At 37.1% G+C, this 20,888-nt stretch overlaps 1 protein-coding gene across 2 annotated transcripts in view; it reads left to right on the top strand.

Moving 5' to 3' along the window:
* Positions 1-1,266: 1,266 nt before the first annotated feature.
* Positions 1,267-20,888, top strand: part of BFAR (bifunctional apoptosis regulator) — a 44,268-nt gene continuing 24,646 nt past the window's right edge. Inside the window, exons 1-5 of one of the 2 annotated variants that reach the window (XM_074196419.1) lie at positions 1,273-1,337; positions 7,743-7,836; positions 18,145-18,459; positions 19,291-19,495; positions 20,545-20,714. In XM_074196419.1, coding sequence (XP_074052520.1) covers positions 18,218-18,459; positions 19,291-19,495; positions 20,545-20,714 — 617 coding nt within the window. In that variant the 5' untranslated portion in view covers positions 1,273-1,337; positions 7,743-7,836; positions 18,145-18,217. Of the gene's footprint in view, positions 1,338-7,742; positions 7,837-18,144; positions 18,460-19,290; positions 19,496-20,544; positions 20,715-20,888 lie in introns of both variants that reach the window. The other variant, XM_074196420.1, reaches the window with a different exon arrangement.

Raw genomic sequence — 20,888 nt, 5'->3', positions numbered from 1 at the left:
AAATAATTTGAATAAATATTTTAGATGTAAATACAGCAAAGAAATTGTGATCCTTGATGGCCACTGTCATAAACTGCATCATCAACATATTTGGGTAGGGCTCTAGTACAAGGTTATCAGATCCATTCAGACTTCAAATTACTCAGCAAATCTGAAAAAATAAATAAGTACATGTAGGGGCGGCTAGGAGGCGCAGTCGATAGAGCTCCGGCCCTGGAGTGAGAAGTACCTGAGTTCAAATCTGGCCTCAGACACTTAATAATTACTTAACTGTGTGGCCTTGGGCAAGCCACTTAACCCCATTGCCCTGCAAAAACCTAAAAAAAAAAAAAAGTACATGTATAAATACTAATTGTAAGGAAAATACTGGCTCTGGAATCAGAAGACCTTAGTTCCATTTCTCTTTCATGCTTACTACTTCAGTAACCAGTTGAGAGGAAAGAACCTTCATTTTCTAGATGAAGACATTGAAGCTGACACAGGTTTAAGGAACTTGTCCAGGGTCACTTAGTAGTATGTGCCCTGGCCTTCCCAACCACCAGTTTAATTCTCCATCTATGGAGCCATCTCATTTTTATATATACATTTATTTACATATCTATATCTATATAATTTTGCAAATGTATAAAAAGAGTTGGTCTAGATGGCACTTGAGGTCCGTTCCAGAGCGTTAGCTAAGCCACATAAATTAGTGAACAAATGATGGTTCCTTCTGGTAATTGTGATTCTAGCAATCTTGTCTCATTCCACCTTGCAGGTCTGCTCCGCATCTATCACTTTTTGGTCTGTATTGTAATCATTGGTGCGGCTCTGCGATTCTGCCCGGGTCAGCCCGGGCGCCCGGGCACGACTCGAGATGTGGGACGTGTCCCCTGCCTCCCTGGCTCGTCCATGGCTTCTCCGCCGGCTGGCTCTCCGCGCTTGGCACGCCCCGTGCCCGCCGCCAGGCAGGCGCTCACTGCAGACCAACGGCCCCTGCTCCCGAGGGGTGGAGGAAGTTTCCAGACCGGAGCTTGCACAGTATTCAGCGACGGGCCGCTGTGCCAGGAGCCCCGGGTGGCCCGGGCGGGGATCCCGGAGGCGGCCACTGCGCAGGCGCGGGCCTGCGCCTCCCCCGCCCTCTCGGAAGGCCGGGCCTCTCTAGCCCGCGGGGAGATGCTCGGGCCGGGGCGGCGGGGGCGCTGGGAGCGCGCTCTATGGTTGCTGCGGGGGGCGCACCGAGGGCGTAGTGCGGCCGCGCCGCGTTCCCGGAAGTGAGGTCTTCCTCCGCGGCCGCCGCGGCGGGGGGTCGGGGCGGGATGCTCGGGGCTGCGCCGGAGCGGCCTCAGCAGCGCGCGGTAAGCGGCGGGGACCCAGAGGCGGCGGGGGGCGGGCGCCCCGGAATCGGGCCTCACTCGGGGATGCGGGGCCTCCGGCGCCCCCGCTTCTGCCGCCGGCCCGGCCCAGGGGCACCCGCGGGCGAGGGCCCCGGGGCGGGGGTGAAAGTCAAGGCTAAGGAAAGCCGGGCGGGGGGCGCCGGCGGGTGGAGGGGGCTCGGGGCCTCCCCCCCCCAGCTGGGTCCGAGCCCCGGCTCGCGGCGGCGATTGGCCGGCCCTGGGGTGACGTCACGGCCCGCGGCGGGCTGGGTGAGCGCGGCCCAATTAAAGCCCGGACCCGCCGCGCCGGGCCGCCCCCCGCGTCCGGGCCCGGCTGGGTGTGGGGCGCCGTTACTTCTCCCCCGGGGCGGGCCGGCCGGCCTGCGGGGATCGGGCTCCTCTAGGAATCCGGCGGTGCCTTGCCCGGAATAGTGGCATGCCACTTCATGCGCTGTTGAGTCTGTCCTTGTGGTTATAACTTAAAAGGAATCTTAAATCTGGACCTCGAAAGATCACATGGTCCAGGGGATTTAAACTGTTACGTTTGTCCTGGCTCCCTTGAGTAGATCCCTTCTCACATCACGAAACTCGAGGATTATTTAAAAAATTAATTACATTGAAGTACAGTTATCAGAATATTTTTTAAAAGCGACTTCTAGTAAAGACTAACAAATTGCATTGGGGGAAGCAAGATTGGGGAAAAAATGTAATATTGAAAATAAAATCTTTCAAAAAAAATTCCTGAAATCCTAGATTAAGAATCCCCTGATCTAGTTAAGCTCTTCATTTTACAAATGAGAAATCTGGCATTTTACCTTTTTTTATTTCTTTGCTCCCTACATTGATCATTACCTCTTACAGGCATTTTTTATTAATGACTGCAAAAGATACATCCCCCTTCAGCAAAAGGTGTCCTATGTCATAAGTCTAATATGCATCATGTGCTAAATACCATTTGATTAAAAAAGTACAAAATAAGATCCTTGCCTGCAAGGAGCTTATGGTCTCTACAAAGATAATAAAATATTACAGAATAGTACAGACAATTAAGAGTACAAAACATATTACAATTTTGTATTTACAGTAAATATATTTAAAGATAAAGGTCTAGAATACATGCTACAGTTTTGACATATCTCTATTTAAAAATAATGAGATCTCACAGACTGTTTTCAGAAATACTTTGATGGTTTACTTACTGTTTAGTATAGAGTGTTTCCATAAATGAAATCAGAGCTTGGAGGCTCTGTTCTTAAGAGATGATTTTTTTTTTGTCTCATACCATCAAAAAGCAAAAGACTATTGAAACTTTTTCACCTTAAAGTTGAGGCAGAAAGCCAAAATCCAGAATGACCACCTCTGACATTTCTGGGAGAGGAACTTGTATATATTGAAGGTTGGAGAATTTAAAAAACAACCTAACAATGTGTATATTTGATAAACTTGCTATGCATTTTTAAAAACTAAGAGCCAACTTGTAGCTAACTTTGGGCAGTTTACATTGCTGCATTATGATTTCACTGCTTTTTCTCTACCTATCCTTTTCCCATGTTTATTTTCCATTACAAGAACCCTAGAAGTAGCATTTTGCACAATGCTTTCTATAATGATACATATGGCCTTGTAAAGAATTTTAAAATTTTGTGTTGTAAGTGCACCTTTTTATTTTTTTCACAGTCAACCAGCATTTATTGCAACATTCTTTTTTGTTTTTTGTTTTTTTTAGTTTTTGCAAGGCAGTGGGGTTAAGTGGCTTGCCCATGGCCACACAGCTAGGTAATTATTAAGTGTCTGAGGCTGGATTTGAACTCAGGTACTCCTGATTCCAGGGCTGGTGCTGTATCTGCTGCGCCACCTAGCCGCCCCGCAACATTTATTTTTATAAAATTTTCCCTCTTTTCCTCACTTCTCCCTATGACAGCAATCTATTATAAGTTATACATGTACGATCATAATGCTCATGGTTATATTAGACCAATACACTTGACCAAACACCTACAATCCTAATGAATTGAATTGAATTTTGATCTTGGGGTCATTTTCTACATGTAGCAGTTGTGGAGTGCATAAAGAAATGTATTTTTCTCTGCTGTCTATAGTAGCAGTTGCTTTGTAGTTTGGTAAGGAGCGAAAACTACCCTTTGGGATATGTTCTAAATGCATGATTAAGTCATAATCCCTTTTTTGTTGTTTAATAACACAAATATTAGGGCATTTTGTTTTCAAGCTCCCTCCTTGGGCATTAATTTGATTCCCATTTCTGTTAATATAATTGTTAAATATTCTTTGTTGAAGGGAAATTATTGGCACAGATAATATCTAGTGGTTTATCTAGTGGGCTTGCTTGAGCAGTTTTAGTGAGAATTCCTGGTTTCCATTAAGTCCAATAAGATTCCATCTTTTACATCTTTCCAACTCTTTATTTTAGTGCCTTTCCTCCATTATTTATTTCCTCTTCATCCTGTGTATAGCCTTACCTATTGTCTCTCCATCATTAAAATGTAAACTCCTTTAGGACATGGACTGTCTTTTGCCTTTTTTTTTGTATGTCCTTACTGTTTAACACAGAGCCTGGCACATTGAAGATTTTTAATTAATGCTTGTTGATTGATTGATGGGTCTGTATTCTCTAGAATGGGACCCTGATAGATTGCAGCTTATAAATTTTAGTAGTTCCTAAACTACCATGCTGAAAAAAAGCCTCCGAGGTGGTTTGAGAAATATTATTTTCACTTGACAGTTGCAGATGCTTAAATGACTTGTCCTTGGTTTTATGGCTAGTGTCAAAGCTGGGGCTAGAATCTACTTTTTTTGGTTCCATTGTTTTTTCCACTAGGTACCTTAGGCCTGAATATTTCACTTGTCTTAAAATTTAACATTTCCTCCAATAATTAGGTACTTAAGGATGCTCATAATCATTTTGTTGAATTTGAGTCAAGATAAAAAAATATTCTAGCAACAGAGATTAAATGACTTATTTAATGGTCACTTTTGAAGGGTATTAGGGAAGTGGATAAGGAAGAGAACATATGAATAATGAGATTTGTTGATAGTGATAAATTAGCTATATAGTTTGCAAAGCCTGAGGAGTTTCACTTTTAGAAACTATTGAAAACTACTGAAAACTAAAGAAACCATCTAAGCAGTTTTTTTAGTCAAAAGGAAGAACAATCAAAAGTTAATTTCTGTTTCTTTTGTTACTTTGGAGGTCTGGAGATTTTATACAATTGATAGTGCTCTTCCCATTTTTCTTTAGATTTCAGATTAATTTTATAATTTTCTTCGTCATTCACCAGAAAATTAGCTTAACTTATCCGGTCCTAATTGATGGCACTCTTATTTCTACAATTCTGCCATTAATTTTTTCATTGTCCTTCAAACCCAGAATACTCCTTTGTTCTAGTCACCTTGCCAACCTTAGGTCACTTCAAGATTTAGCTCTGGTGTTGACTCTGAAAGAGACCTTTCCTGATTCTCTCCTTACCTCGGGTTTCATTGTGTTTATTTTGTACTTGTTTCCTATTTCCTAGTATGATTTTGTTGAAGTTGGAGACTTTCTGTTTGTTTTGGGATTCTCAAAATTTAGCACAGTGTAAGTCACATGGTACATGCTTAACAAGTGTTTATTAAATTGAATAATCATATCTTTTCAATATAGTATCCTAATAACAAAAGGGTACTAAAACAGTCCTGCCTTCCATGTGTGAATATTTGTGGGGCTTTCCAATGTGTGGATGTTTATGGGATTCTGGCTTAACTCTCTTCTCTTTAAGGAACATCTCTCTTGATAATCTTAAATTGAATCAGTGGTTTCAATTATCTATGCTGATAATGCATTCTTATGTATTATTTATGTCTGGACTCTGGTCCCTTATCACCAACTGCCCCTGGATATCTCTAACTGAATTTCCCATATACATCTGAAAACCAACATGTCCAAAATAAAATTCAAGATTTCTTCCTAAACTATCCCCCCTTAACAGCCTTCCAATCACATAACCATAACTTTGGAGTTGTTTTCAGCAGCTCCACTCTCCATATAACCAGTTAATTGAAGAATAAAACCTCGCCACAAAACAATATTGTCTCTTGAATGTGGATAAATAGAAAGGAACAAGCATGTCTATTCTGTTCCAGTCTTCTAAGTACTTTACAAATATGATCTTATTTGGTCAACTTACAACTGTGGGAGGGAGATGTTATAAATATTGCTAATTTATAGTTGAGCCAGCTGAAGAATAGAGAAGCTAAATAACTTGCCCAGTGCTGCATAGAGAATAAATATTTGAGACCAGATTCCTTACTCTCCACTTCATTTGAGCATCCTAGTTTATTACCTGGAGTATGCAAGTTTTCTAAAGAGCTCCAAGTCAGTCAGTCTGTCTGTCTGTCTGTCTGTCTCTCTCTCTCTCTCTCTCTCTCTCTCTCTCTCCTGTCCATCTGTCAACAGTTGCCAGATTGATATTCTTAAAATGCAGGTCTATTCATTTTGTTCTCTAACTCAAAAACCTTACATGACTGACTCCCCCTTCTTTCTAGGTTCATCTAAGACATGTTTTTTAAAAGTACTTAACAAGTTAGTGGCAGCTTGCTCTTCTGAAATTACTGTACATCACTCTTATCCACACACATATATTCCAGTATTCCAACCGGACTGGCCTGCTTGCTGTCAGATATGGTTACATTCTATCTTCTATGTCAGTGACTGTACAGGCAAAGTGTGTGAAGGGAAGTAATGTGTAATGAAAGGTATCATTATACTGCAGCAGAATAGAATGATACACTGTTCATTAGTTGTCAAGTTGTTAGGTTTAGCATTTCCAGTGTAAGGAGGTATGGAACCTCAAAGTACATTTTAGAAAGATTTCTTTCCAAAAATTCAGATAAAAAGAATACTCAAGATGTCATTTCTCAAAGACATCAGATGGTCAAGTTTTTATTGTGTTTTATTGTTATATATTGATGATAGCTTTTAACTGTTTCCTGATTCTTGTAAAAAAATCAACTTGGGGGATATTCTTACCTGTGGAGTTGGCTCAGAATTATATAAAGGATGCACTTAATTCCAATTGTCATTGCCATAAATTCACAAATAGTGAACTTCTCCTTTGTAAAGATCTTTAATCTTGTGATAGAGAGTATTTTAGTTTCTGAGTTTAATTTTGGTATACCAAAGCCTTATATTCCTGAAGGTAGTAATTTAAAAGGCATAAGTATAATGCTTATCAACTAGAAAGCATTGAAATATGCTAAGACCTTAGAAAACACAGTTGTAAGCAGAAAAGTACATTAAGAATGAATATTTTGGGGCGGCTAGGTGGCTCAGTGGATAGAGCACTGGCCCTGGAGTCAGGAGTACCTGAGTTCAAATCTGGCCTCAGATACTTAATAATTACCTAGCTGTGAGGCCTTGGGCAAGCCACTTAACCCCACTGCCTTGCAAAAACCTAAGAAAAAAAAATGAATATTTTATCTAACTTTCCAAATTTATGGCATTATAAAATTTTCCATTGAAGTTTTTCAAATATTCATTTGCAGATATCATTTGCATTATCAATTACCAGAAAATACAGAGTCTTGTGAGATAAGATAATGAATCAAAAGTTTACCCTAACTATATACATAGGAAAAACTCAGTGGATAAAAATCATTATAATGTTATGCAGATAGCCTAAAGGGTGCTTTTTTAGTGTCTTTAGGTTGGACTGACACTGATGATGGATGATGACTTCAGCTCAAAATTGAACTAAAGGGAAAAAAAATGCAACAAGATGGTTATTTGCAAATAGCCCAGTGTTTTTTTTTAAAGAAAGATTTTATTTATTTTGAGTTTTACAATTTTTCCTCTATCTTGCTTCCCTCCCCCCACCCACCACAGAAGGGAGTCTGTTAGTCTTTACATTGTTTCCATTGATCTAAGTTGAATGTGATAACAGAGAAATCATATCCTTAAGGAAGAAAAGTAATGTATAAGAGATAGCAAAATTACACAATAAGATAACAGGTTTCTTTTTTTTTTTAAATTAAAGGTAATAGTCTTTGGTCTTTGTTAAAACTCCACTGTTCCTTCTCTGGATACAGATGGTATTCTCCATCATAGATACCCCCAAATTGTGCCTGATTGTTGCACTGATGGAATGAGCAAGTCCATTAAGGTTCATCATTACCCCCATGTTGCTGTTAGGGATGTGCAATGTTCTTCTGGTTCTGCTGCTCTCACTCATCATCAGATCATGCAAATCCTTCCAGGCTTCCCTGAATTCCCATCCCCCCTGGTTTCTAATAGAACAATAGTGTTCCATGACATACATATATACTACAGTTTGTAAAGCCATTCCCCAATTGAAGGATATTCACTTGATTTCCAATTTTTGCTCCCACAAACAGGGCTGCTGTGAATATTTTTCTTCAAGTGATGTTTTACCCTTTCTCATAATCTCTTCAGGGTATAGAACCAGTGGTGGTATTGCTGGATCAAAAGGTATGCACATTTTTGCTGCCCTTTGCAGCGCAGTGTCTTTAATGACTCCAAGCTTCTCCATGAAACCAAATCTTGTCTTCTTAATATCGGTATTCTTTTGGTGATTTTCTAGTGCTGCAAATCATGGGCTCTCTTAAAAGAAAACTAAAGTGTGGGCTACACAAAAGACAATGGTGGTGGGCCTCTATAGGTTGTAACAGAGTAGTATCAAAGGCAAATTACACATAAAATAGACTTGTAAAGGTCAATAAATGATGAAACAAGGAAATGAGTCAAACTGTAGCATGACAGGAATGGTTTTAACAGTCTGCATTTTTTTAGTTTTTTTTTTCTTGTAAGGCAAATGGGGTTAAGTGGCTTGTCCAAGGCCACACAGCTAGGTAATTATTAAGTGTCTGAGGCTGGCTTTGAACTCAGGTACTCCTGACTCCAGGCCTGGTGCTCTATCTACTGCACCACCTAGCTGCCCCAATAGTCTGCATTTTTGGAAAGGACTTAGTTCATCCAGTTCAATCCCCTCATTTTATGAATTAAGACACTAAGACCAATACAAGTGAAAAACACTACCAAGGGCACATAGAAAGTAGACAGTAGAGCCAGGATTCAAACCCTATGCCCCCTAAATCTAGCACTCTTTCCACTTTGCTATGAAGTGTAAGTATAAAATTTTCAAAATTCACAGAAATTTGCTGAAATCAAAAAAGTTTAAAATATATTACTGATCAGTTGCAAAATAGATATTTTAATTTCCAAATTGAGTCATAGATTTCTTATTATTATTTGAAAATACAACCTGTAAAAATATTTTTAATCTTAATATGAGTAGGAAGATACTTAAGAAACATATTAAAAATGTCTATTTCCTTTATGACAAGCTCATTTTCAGATCTGGCAAATTTTGTAAGTATGTACTGTTAATGATTGGACAATTTATGAGTGATAGATTTTTGATGTCTTATTTTATAATTTCGATTGACTCATATGTGTACTTATGACCTTTAATCTTTTGGTCAGATTCAGTTCTTTGTCTCCAGCTACTTACTAGATATTTCCATTTGGAAGGTGTGCTATCACCTCATACTCATTTTTATCTGAAATTAAATTCATTATCTTCTTTCTGAAATTGGCTATATTTCCTAAATTTCCTAATTCTGTCAACATCACTGAGTTTTGCTAAGCATCCAGATGGAAAACCTTGAATTCATTTTAAGAAAATTATTTTTCCTATATGATATCCAAGTTCTACTGATTTTTCATTTTTTAGTATCTCCCTAATTAATTTTCCATTTTTTACTTTCCAATTTAATACCTTATTCTTGATCAAGATCTCCTAGTCTTTTTTATGTTATTAATATCACCTTGATTATTCTTCCTTAAACACTGATTTGATATGGAGTTTATATGTCCTCATCCTTTAAAATAGACAAAGAATAAAGGCAAATTATAGGTTCATTCATGACAAGTGTGTGTTTCCCTTGAGGCTAAAACAAGTAGTACAGGAAAGATCCATATTTCAATTCATCCTTCCCATGACTATTGCCTTTCTTGTACCCTAGCTCCTCTCATTTCCTTTTAGCAGTGAACAAGAATCTGATTAGTTCAGAGAAAGTTAAATTGGTGTCCCCTCTTACCAAATTTTATGTGGTTTACCATTATGAATGATAAAAACTTTTTTTTCCTCACCGTTTTGTTCTTTAGGTAGTTTTAAAATAACTTTCAAAAGTCAAAGTGGTTTACTCATTAAAAAATACTGTAAGTATCAGCAAGCATATTTTTTAATTTAAAAAAAAATCATCTATAGGATGACAGCCTGGCATTCAAGGCTGCTCAGTCTGTTCATCCTATAGTTCTATAACAACTTGTCAGCCTGTACCCTCTGCTTCATCTAAGCCAATCTTTCATAGTCATCTAAACTTAACCTGCTTATTTCTATTTCCATGTTGCTGTTCATTGTTTCTTTGTTGCCTTCTTTTATTCTCTCCTTTTATATAGCAAAATTCTACTCATCTTAACAAATCCAAATTCCTTAATGAATCCTTCCTTTATCACATCAACCTATCATTTTATTAGTATGTACAGGGTGTATACCTTGTGTTCATATCCATTTAGTACATAATATAACAATAGGAATTGATGAGATATTGGTTTTATCACATGTCCAAAGACAGTAAAAAATATAATTTCATAGTACAGTGTTCATGGCAAGTTCAAGACCATCATGAAATTAACTACATCTTATGCACCAATATCTTTTGCAGAGGATAAAGAAAAATTCAACAATGAATTTTTAAAAAACAGAATCAAAGACTTGAGTGTTGGACATAGTAAGCAAATTGAGGCTTCAAATTAAATCTATATACTTCTTTGTTTTGTGACTTAAGTACAAAGATGGGCTTGAGAGACAGAAAGTAAAAATTACGTTCAGGTATAATAAAGGAGGCTAAAGGCTATACCAAGACTTCATACATATAACAAACACCTTGAAAAAAAGAATCAGAAGGTACCAAATCACACTGAAAAGAGTTAAACCAATTCTGTCTTAACAGGTAGGAAATGACATGTTCTATTATAGTACTTAGTCTGAATTATATAACCATGTATAGATTGCCATCTTTTCAAAGCAGAGGTCAAAGTCAATATCAAAGTAGAAAAAGTAAAAATGAGAAAATACAGTGTGTAGTTGAAGAAACTACATAATAAAGAGTAGAAAATTAATTTAAAAAGATATCCAACAGTAACTATATATCCTTAAAAGTTTAATATTAGTTTGCCAAAATGAGACCAGAAGAGAAACCACCTTAGCAAGTGAACACTTTCTTTGCCAAATAGAAAAAAGAGGTGTCACTGCAGTTTAGAATATACAGTTGTTTGTAAACTCTTAGAGAGGGGGATGGTGAAAGAGCATGAATAGAAGTATTGCCTCATAAAATATTGAGAAACTAATGATAAAACAAATTTATGGGAAACTTAGTTGGAGACCCAACTGATACAAATTGTCCTGAGGCATTTATGGGTAAATTAGAAGGAAGGTACCATACAGACCAAAAAAAATGAGCTACATGACTTAGAGAAGCAACTGAAGTAGCACAGTGAATAAAGTACTGTTCTGGTGTTAGGAAGATCTGAGTTCAAATTCAGCCTGACTTTTACTAGTTGTTTACCCTGGGCAATTCACTTAACTCTGTGTGCATCAGTCTTCATCTGTAAAATAAGCTGAAGAAGGATAAATGGCAACCATTCCAGTATCTTTGCCAAGAAAATCTCAAATTGGAGATGACTAAAATGACTGGACAACAGTATACTTTTTTTTTTTTTTTTTTAGATTTTTGTAAGGCAAATGGGGTTAAGTGGCTTGCCCAAGGCCACACAGCTAAGTAATTATTAAGTGTCTGAGGCCGGATTTGAACTCAGGTACTCCTGACTCCAGGACCCATACTCTATCCACTGCGCCACCTAGCCACCCCAACAGTATCCCTTTGAACCAAGAAATATCACAATTTCCAAATAATTAAAGTGGAAGGTCTCACAAAGAACAATAGAGAAATGCATGATGAACATGAATAGACTGCAACTTACCAAACTGGATGGGTGACCATCCTTGCTGTTGTGAAGGATTTTTGGGAAGAGGTAGATAAGAGCTTCCTTAGGATTAAAGGTCAGTGTTTTCGATCTATAATTGATAAAATCTCAAATCCATCTAAGTAGCTAAGATCTTTAATAATCAAAAATTTATGTTTGTTTTCATTTTTTGAATGTTATTTTTTCAATTACATGCAGATTTTTTAACATTCCATTAAAAATTTTTAAATGAATTTATTATTCCAACTCCATGCAATGATAGTTTTCAACATTCATTTTTTCGTAAGCTTTTGAGTTCCATATTTTTCTACCACCCTCCCTTCATTCCCCTCTCCCCAAGAGAGCAAGTAATCTGATATGTTATACATGTAAAATCAAGTTTAACTTATTTTCATATTAGTCATATTGTGAAAGAACCAGAACTAAAAGGGGGGAGGGAGCATAAGAAAAGGGGGAAAAAAAATAAAACAAGTTCTAAAAAGTGAAAATAGTCTATAGTCAGACTCCATAGTTTTTTTCCCTTTGGCTATGGATTGCATTTTCCATTACCAAGTCTTTTTTTTTAGTTATATAAATATTTTATTTGTTTTCCAATTTCATACAATAGCACATTCCAAGTCTTTTAGAATTGTCCTTGACCATTGAACTGCTGAGAGAAGCTAAGTTGAACATCAAACAGTATTGCTGTTCATGTTTAAAATGTCTTCCTGGTTCTGCTCACTTCACAGAACATCAGTCCATGCAAGTCTTTCCAGGCTTTTCTGAAGTCCAGCCACTCATAATTTCTTATAAAACAATTGTATTCCATCTCTTTGTGATCATTTAGTAGAACCAAGAATTAATCAGTATGGATACTTAACCTATTGTTGCAGACCAAAGTTCATCCATGCTTTCCCATTCTGCGTGTTTCCTGTTCATGTCTTCTCATAAATCTTTCCTAGAGGATTCATCCAGTATTCAGCAAGCCTTCCATATTAGGGGATCAGTGAAAACAACATATTGTCTCTTTTTTCTTTCATAGTTTATTGATGCATTGTTGTTTTTTAACATTACTCTCTCACTGACTCTTAACATTCAACCCTCCCTTGTAGCAAAAAAAAAAAAATTAGAGCAGGGTAAAACAAATACTTGGTTATATCTGGAAATATATGGTTTATTTCCATATTTCTAGTCTATCACTTTGCCACAAATAGCGAGACATACTTCACAATAAGACTTGAAATCGTGATGTGTACTTTATTATTTATTGAACTGAATTGAAATCAATACAATATTATTAAATTTTTCTTATAGAGGTTTGTAAATTTTACTTTATAATCACTACTATATTTAGCAACATGATTTTTTTTTAGGTTTTTTTTTTTTTTGCAAGGCAATGGGGTTAAGTGGCTTGTCCAAGACCACATAATTAGGTAATTATTAAGTGCCTGAGGTGGGATTTGAACTCAGGTACTCCTGACTCCAGGTCCAGTGCTCTATTCACTGCACCACCTAGCCATCCCCTCTTTTTGAGTTTTAAACCATTGTTGTTTATATTTCCCCCAATATTTATTTTGAGCTCTAGGTGAATGATTTTTGGTTTGTTTTTTAATCTCTGTACTTTTGGAGTTTGATGCACTTTGGAGATTTGAATTTTAAGTTTCTTATTAGGACTGTGACTTTTATCTTATTGAAGTGAGTTAGTAATTTTTGGAAATTTTCTTGAATTATTTCTTCAGGTCCTTTTCCTTACCATTGCCATCTAGAGAGCTAATTATTATGATATTTGATTGCCAGGCATTATCTTCAAGTTTGGTCACTTTTTTCCTGTACTACTATTCTGGGAATTGACTTTTCTAGGTCTGCTACATTCTGCTGCATTCTGGGCTTGTTTTTCTTAGTTACTCATTTTTTTATTCTTCTGTATTATGTCTCATTTTTACTACTTCCACCGGCATTTTATCATAGTTAAGGTTTCTGTATAATTTTGTATTCATTTCTATATAATTTTCCTTTATTTCCTTACAAATTTCTTTGACTGGAATTATGTCTTTTTTAAGAGTACCTAGTATTCAAAAAAGTTATTTTTTAGCTATTTTCTTGATCTACCTTTTTCTGCTTCAGCAGGGAAAAAAGCACATTTTGGACTAATATTGAAATACAAATTAAATTCAGGAATGAATATTATTTCACATTGTACTTTTTAAGTTTATTACCTCAGCCCTTCTTGATTAGGAACCTGGGATGATTAAACAATTTGACTGTTGGCAAGTGAGTGTAGAAACAATATATTACTCCAGCTTCAGTCTTGTCTAGGAGGGTTTTCTTGATGTCAACTTCTTTTGATCCTGCCTGAACATCTAGTGCCTGGTTCTTATGCAGGAGGCCTCAACAGCATTGATGAGTAAGGATTGAAAGCCACCACTTTCGAAGAGCACATCATGAATTTTTTTTTCCTCCCTGGGGGAGCAAACATTGTCTTTGAGCTACCTGGATGCTGATTTGAGTCTGGGAACATCTGAGCAACTCCAGTGAGGCCACTGCGCTCAGAAGGAATGCCAGTCTCTTTGGGAGGATCTTCTGCTGCTGGATCTAAGGCCATATTTATATTCATAGGGAGTTGCCACTGCCACAGAGTCCACTCTCAGCATCTGTCGGTCTTCAATTTCTGTTTAGAAGCATGGTGCTGATGAGTTGTTCTAAGAGCTTCCCACCCTCCCCCAGGCCATTGTTACTAGTAGAATACACTGGTCCTTTCCCAGACTACTCCAAAGTGCTGGGCATACATCAGCTGATTTTGAAAGAGGGCTGGAATATTATCAGTTTCTCCTCGGTGGAGCTAATAATGAAACCAGCAGCAAAGGAGATTGTGCTGCAGCCCGACTTCAGTCAGGATAAGGGAATATTAATGTGAGATTTGAAAGCCAGGAAGAACTTTGTTATGGTGCATGAGTTTTACACATCTTCCTGAGTGCAGAAACCATGAGAAGATCCATATCTGGAGAACCAGCCATTATCTTGTGGGAAGTCGGAATGCCTGCTGCTGAGAAGCCCCTGGCAGGAACAAAACCAACTGGTCAGCCCTGAGGAAGACCATATTCATGGTACTGTAGGCATGGTTGTCACACCAACAGGTGGAACTAGTTTGGGAAAAAACTCTGGGGAAGCTATTGTGAGAAAATACTGCAGCCAAAGGACTGTACTGCCAATAGACACTCATCCATAGTTCTAATTCTTAAACATGATTGACTAGCCCTCTCTCATGAAACAAGCATACATTTCCTTGATACAATCCTTCATGTCATATTTTGCATACAAGTCATCATTAGTAATATGCTGAATATTGGCTACCAGTTTTTCCTCCATTTTCCTTTGGGTGACTGACAGATTTTTTTAAGCTATTGGTGTCTTTTGTTTTTACAGTAGTCATTTCTATTTATTCTATCCATCCTTCCCATCCAGTGAACCTCCTTTTGACTGTTTTTTTTATTTACATTATTGTACTGTTTTCACAAGATCATAGGAAGACACTTTAGAGGCCATCTAACTTAATTTCTTCATTTTACAGATGATTGAAACTAAAGCTCAGGGAGGTTAAGAAATTTGATTGTCATAAGATAATGAGCATCAGAGGTGGAATTTAAACTCAAATCCTCTTAATCTCAGAGCTATTTTTTTTGTTTGTTTTTCAGTTCATGAAATAGAAAACTTTTTTTAAGTTCTGTGGGACTGGTGCAAATTGAGTGAACAACAAACTATCTTCTGATTTAATTCTGGATCTAGCTCAGTTCCTTTTCTGTCCAATTATTGTTCTATTCTAGTTTATATCTTGGGAGAAACTATTCAATTTTGATAATTATGAAAAAAAACTTTATTTCATTGTCTGAACCCATCCCTGCATGACTGGCAAGCTAGATCACCTCTCTCTGTGTTTTAGGACCCAGATTATTTTGACCAGAAAACCAATCAGATCTAAAGGACATTTCTCACAGTTATGTATCTCAAATAACCCATGTGTCTTAATCTGGAAATTGGTCCTATACTAGTCAGTCAGTTACTATTTCTTTGTTCCTGTGATTGAATATAAAGACTTGGGGGAGGAGGACAACTTCTTTTCTGATTTCAGAGAATTACACCTGTTCACTTTCACCCTCCCTATTTGGAAAACCCTTAATTTTTCTTTCAGTTAGAAGTCATATTAATTAAACTTGTATCGTGTTTATATCCTGTTAATTGTTTTCTTTTAATGTATTAAAAATCTGTCTTCTCTTGTATTTGAAGTTCAGTGCCTAGCTAAGGAGACCTGGTCCTGATTTGTTATAATTTTGGTGTGCCTTGCTTAATAAATGAATATGCTCAAACCTTTATTTTCTTAATTATTTTAGATTTTACCCATCACAGTGCGCACTATGTGCCAAGTACTCCTGGGAATACAAATAGAAAGTGAAATAATTTCAGTTCTTAATGAGTTCAAATTCTACTTGGATGAAACAGCACATAGAGGAGAGTTCATTTACAGAATGATTGCAAAGACCTGGTGGTACCTAGGGTGTAAGAGCAGGGTAGATGACGTCAGGGGTCCTTTAGATTTGATGGCAGTGCAGATAGGAAAGCCTCGCAGTCTTCTCTTACCAGGTTTGTAATTAGAGATACCCTGTTCATCAAAGCAATGTTAATGACTATGCCTTTCTCACAACCAGGAGCCTAGAAGGGGCTCCAGACCTCTAGAAGAGGAAATATTGGTGGGATCTGGGCAGGTTTTGGTGTCCCTGGACTGGATACCTAGTAGTTCCCAGTGACTCCACCCTCAAGAGCCTTATGATAATTTCTTGTTTGGTAAGAGTTAAGCCAAAAAGCACTGTGAGTTATTTTCCTATATATGAAAGGAGACCCACCATTTCTGTCCTTTATTCCTTCTCTATTTTTGTCTCACTATCCTTAACCTCCTATTCACTTCTTTCATAAAAGTCTTCCCTTGTAATTAATATGCTCTTGACATTTTGACTCTCCCATTTAATGTTCTATAATCTAGAATGTGATACAATGAGATCTCCAGTCTTCAAAAGTGATTAGCCAAACAGTTAACCAGTGTGCTTATTTACTAATATGAAAATTTTGTAGTGGCCCTTGGGAGACAAATTCTGACCCAAAGTACTTTGTGGAAAATTGGATGCCCAATTATCTAGTTGTTTCCCATTTAAAATGCCTTTTTATCAACTGACTGGTGATAAAGTGAGGTTTTTGCTTCTCAAGGTGAGGAATGGAAGAAAGACTTCATTTCATACTGATTCTAAAGGAGAGCAATAAACAGCTTTGCTAACCAGCCCCTACTCAAGTCATAGGAGACAGTCTATGAACTATTAAAGGACTCCATGATATTCTTACTTGAACTTAAACATACCAATCAACATGTATTTCTTAACCAGACACTGTGATAAACACTGAAGATGCAACTTATAAAAATATGAAATAGTCCCTACTACCAAGGAACTTAATTAGAAGCAACTGAGTGGGGCAGCGGCTATATCAATGTACCTGAAATCAGAAAGACCTGGGTTCAAATTCAGCTCAGACTTGCTAACTGTATGATCCTGTTTGCCTCAGTTTTCTCATCTATAAAATAAGCTGTAGAAGGAAAGGGCAAGGGGCAGCTAAGTGTCGAAGTGGATAGAGCACTGGCCCTGGAGTCAGAAGGACCTGAGTTCAAATCCAGCTTCAAACACTTAATAATTTGCCTAGCTGTGTGACTTTGGGCAAGTCACTTAACCACATTGTCTTAAGTAAAATAAAATTTTAAAAAAGTAAAGGACAGGGGGCAGCTAGGTGGTGTAGTGGATAAAGCACCGGCCCTGGAGTCAGGAGTACCTGGGTTCAAATTCAGTCTCAGACACTTAATAATTACCTAGCTGTGTGGCCTTGGGCAAGCCACTTAACCCCATTTGCCTTGCAAAAACCTAAAAAAAAAAAAAGTAAAGGACAAACTGCTCCAGTATCTTTGCCAAGAAAACTCCAATTGGAGTCACAGAGTCAAACACGACTCAAAAATGTCTAAACAATAATAACAGCAAAATGATGACTAGAGATTTGTAAAATGTTTATAGCACAGTGCCTGGCTCCTAAGAGAACCTTAAGAAAATGCTTATTTCCTTATTCCTCAATGGTATGTCCTGGTACCTGAATTTTTCACCTTTTGTTATTCTTTTATTAAGACACTATCTTTGGAAAGCATTTAGAAATGTACTTACCTGGGTGGGGTAAAGGTAGTATATGGTACTTGCCCATTTATAGTTAGCATCCATTAACATGTTGGTTATAATTAGTTTATTTCCATTTCACTTACTACTGGAATGTAAAATCTTCAGGGAATAAGATTTAATACTAGAAAGTGTTAAGGGAGAGGCCACTGTGGAGAAGTAGAGGCCAGAAGGTCAGGGTTGTATTCCCCTCCTCTGACATTTATGACCTTAGCACATTACTTAAACTTTTGGTGCTGTCACCTCCCTAAGACTCCAGTTACAAAGCAACCAGTAATCTACTCTGACGTTTCCTCAACTAATGAAACCTGTTCAGGAAAAAAAAAAGGCAAGAAATGGCAAGGAATGTTATAAATCTCATCTATCCTGATTGATTTAAAATTTAATGATATAATTATAAGACAGTGACAGTTGTATGATGGTAGATTGACTTTGGTTAACTTTTAGTTTTGCCCAGTCAGTTGTCCCATTTTCTACTATGCCTTTTTTCTCTCAGATTTAATTATACCTTGCAGCTCTTAAGAGTCTGAAATTGGTATCTTCGGAATTCAGAATGATCTAGGAAAAAGATGGAAGACGGACAGCTAATTGCACCCAACATGACGAGCACTGATGTTAATCCTCAAATTTCTGTTAGTGAATTTTCTTGTCACTGCTGTTATGACATCCTGGTGAATCCCACCACCCTGAACTGTGGGCACAGTTTCTGTCGACATTGCCTGGCTCTCTGGTGGGTGTCCTCAAAGAAAACAGAATGTCCAGAGTGCCGAGAGAAATGGGAAGGTTTTCCTAAAGTAAATATTCTGCTCAGGTAATTTTTATTCAGCATCCAGAATATAGATAGATAGGCAGCTTTATAATGATAATCTTCTTAATAGGAGATATGGTTACCTTGTATGTTTGAAACAAAGCAAATTCAGAGAAGTTCTAACTGCTGGGGGGGTGGCTTTTTTAATCTGTTTTAATAGTTTTTGGAGCTTTAAAACATAAGTAAAACAGGGCAAAAATAAGTATAAAGGATAATTCTGGTTATCAGATTATTTACTTGAAACTATTTGTCTTGTTATAATGACTTCTAGAATGACTTCTAGATCATGTAGAATAACCTAGATATTTCCTTCAGGGCAAATGGTTTAGCATTTTAATTCTTTTAAATAATTGTTATTGGTATGATCATTTCTGCAATGTTTGAATAAACCCTCAGTAAATAGAAAGTCTTTCATGTGTTATGCAGTATGTGTTATAAAGCCAGATGGGGCAATTCAGATAATCAGCAAGTACTTTCAGTTTCTTTTATATTGTAATGTTATTAAATCTTGGTCAAAGTGAGGTTGAAAACCTGGACTTTGCTCATTTCTTTATTACTGAATTCAGTCAAATCAACAAAGTAATTCAGCAAATAGTTATGCGTAAGGTAGTGAAAATGAAGTTGGATATTGTTTGAAAGTTCTCATTTTTATCCTTAGGTGTTTGCTTTTTTTTATAAGGTTCTTTAGTTAGAAAAAATTAAATCAACTGAGTCTAATATATCACAAGCTATATATATTACCAGGTTTTAAATCACTTAAGAGTTCAAGCTTTATTTTATTATTCTTATGATATATTTTGTTCAACAATTTTTTTGATTTTGTTTTCTCTTTAGAGATGCCATTGAAAAGTTATTTCCTGATGCCATCAAGTTGAGACTAGAAGACATTCAGCAAAACAGTGATATAGTCCATAGTCTTGCAGCCTTTCATAAATACGGGAATGATCAGATTTCTATAGCTCCAAATGCAGGGCGAGCAAATCCTCAAAGAGGAGGGGGATTTTTTTCTGGAGTACTGACAGCTTTAACTGGTGTTGCAGTAAGTTTTTTGTCTAATTTCTTCTCCACTTCATCTGATAATTTAAGCCTTTTTCTCTTTAAATATGACTAGATCATTAAATCATTAAATGACTTCATGAAGAAGTAGACAGGTAGAAGACCTGGGTTTAAGTCCTATTTTTACACATTGACTGTGTGATCCTGTTCAAGTCAATGTCCCAGGCATCTCTCCAAGACTGTAAAGTTCAGGGGAGGTTCTAATCTACATTGATTTAAAATTGCTCATTTCATATAAATTCCCCAGACATGGAATTTTGGTTTATACTAAAGCTTAACAGTATTTCTGTATATCTTACATATTATAAAAACCTAAATATTCCATATTCTATTTGAATTGAAGGACATCAGATTAAAATTTTTTTGTTTTCGTTTTTTGGTTGGGATCTGTGACTTCATTGGTGTAAAAAACTGCCAGTGAGAAAACTCCCTCTGCCACAGAAGATTGTCAGCTGCTCAGCATTCTACAGTTTTGGAGAGCTGCCTGGGCCACTGAGAGGTTGTAACTTTCCAAGGAGCATATAGTCTTGTATAAAAACAGTCCTTAAATATAGCTTTTTTCTTATTTATCCACTCCACATTGCTGCCTCTTCATGAAGCCATGTCATTGTCTAGTCATATGGCATTACCACTACTTTAGGAGAGGAAAAGAAGTCTTCAGTTGGTCCTGGTTATTTTGGTGCTTGTTTCAAGTTTTTGAAAACACAGTTTTTACCAGGACCAGCACATATGTTTTGTTGTTTTGTTACTGTTCAGTTGCTAGGTGGAATAATGGGCAAATATTATAAAGAGCAAACAGGTAAATATTTTTTAAGGTGACTTGTAATGGTATAGATGACTAGCTTTCATATTAAAGGTTTTCATCATTAATCAATAAATCAGTAAACATATTTTAAGAACTCCATATATGCCAGATACTGTATTAAATCCATCTCCTAGGAAATCTTTTTTTTCCCTCTGAAACTTTGATTTTTAGCAATTAGGTAATTATAATTATTTATACTTTAAACTTGCTATCATACCCTTTTCTAGGTGGTCCTACTTGTATATCACTGGAGCAGTAGAGAATCAGAGCAAGACCTTCTTGTTCACAAATCTGTTACAAAATGGACAGCTGAAGAAGTCATCTTCTGGCTAGAGCAGCTAGGCCCTTGGGCCTCACTTTATAGAGAAAGATTTTTATCTGAAAGAGTTAATGGCAGGTAGGTAATACATTGACATTTTTAAAGCACTTTCGGATGGAAAAAATGAGTATAATTAAATTAACTATAAATAAAATCTTTATCCTCCTCTTAAGTCATTCTGAAATCTCATAGCATGAAAGTGACCCTGAGTTCCCCCAAGGACTTTGCCAAAGGAGAGCAAGCTTTGGCAAG

This window comes from Macrotis lagotis, chromosome 8 (assembly GCF_037893015.1).
Source record: "Macrotis lagotis isolate mMagLag1 chromosome 8, bilby.v1.9.chrom.fasta, whole genome shotgun sequence".
Classification (NCBI taxonomy): domain Eukaryota; kingdom Metazoa; phylum Chordata; class Mammalia; order Peramelemorphia; family Peramelidae; genus Macrotis; species Macrotis lagotis.
Note: the sequence above shows the minus strand (reverse complement) of the source record. Positions and strands in the feature narration are given on the sequence as shown.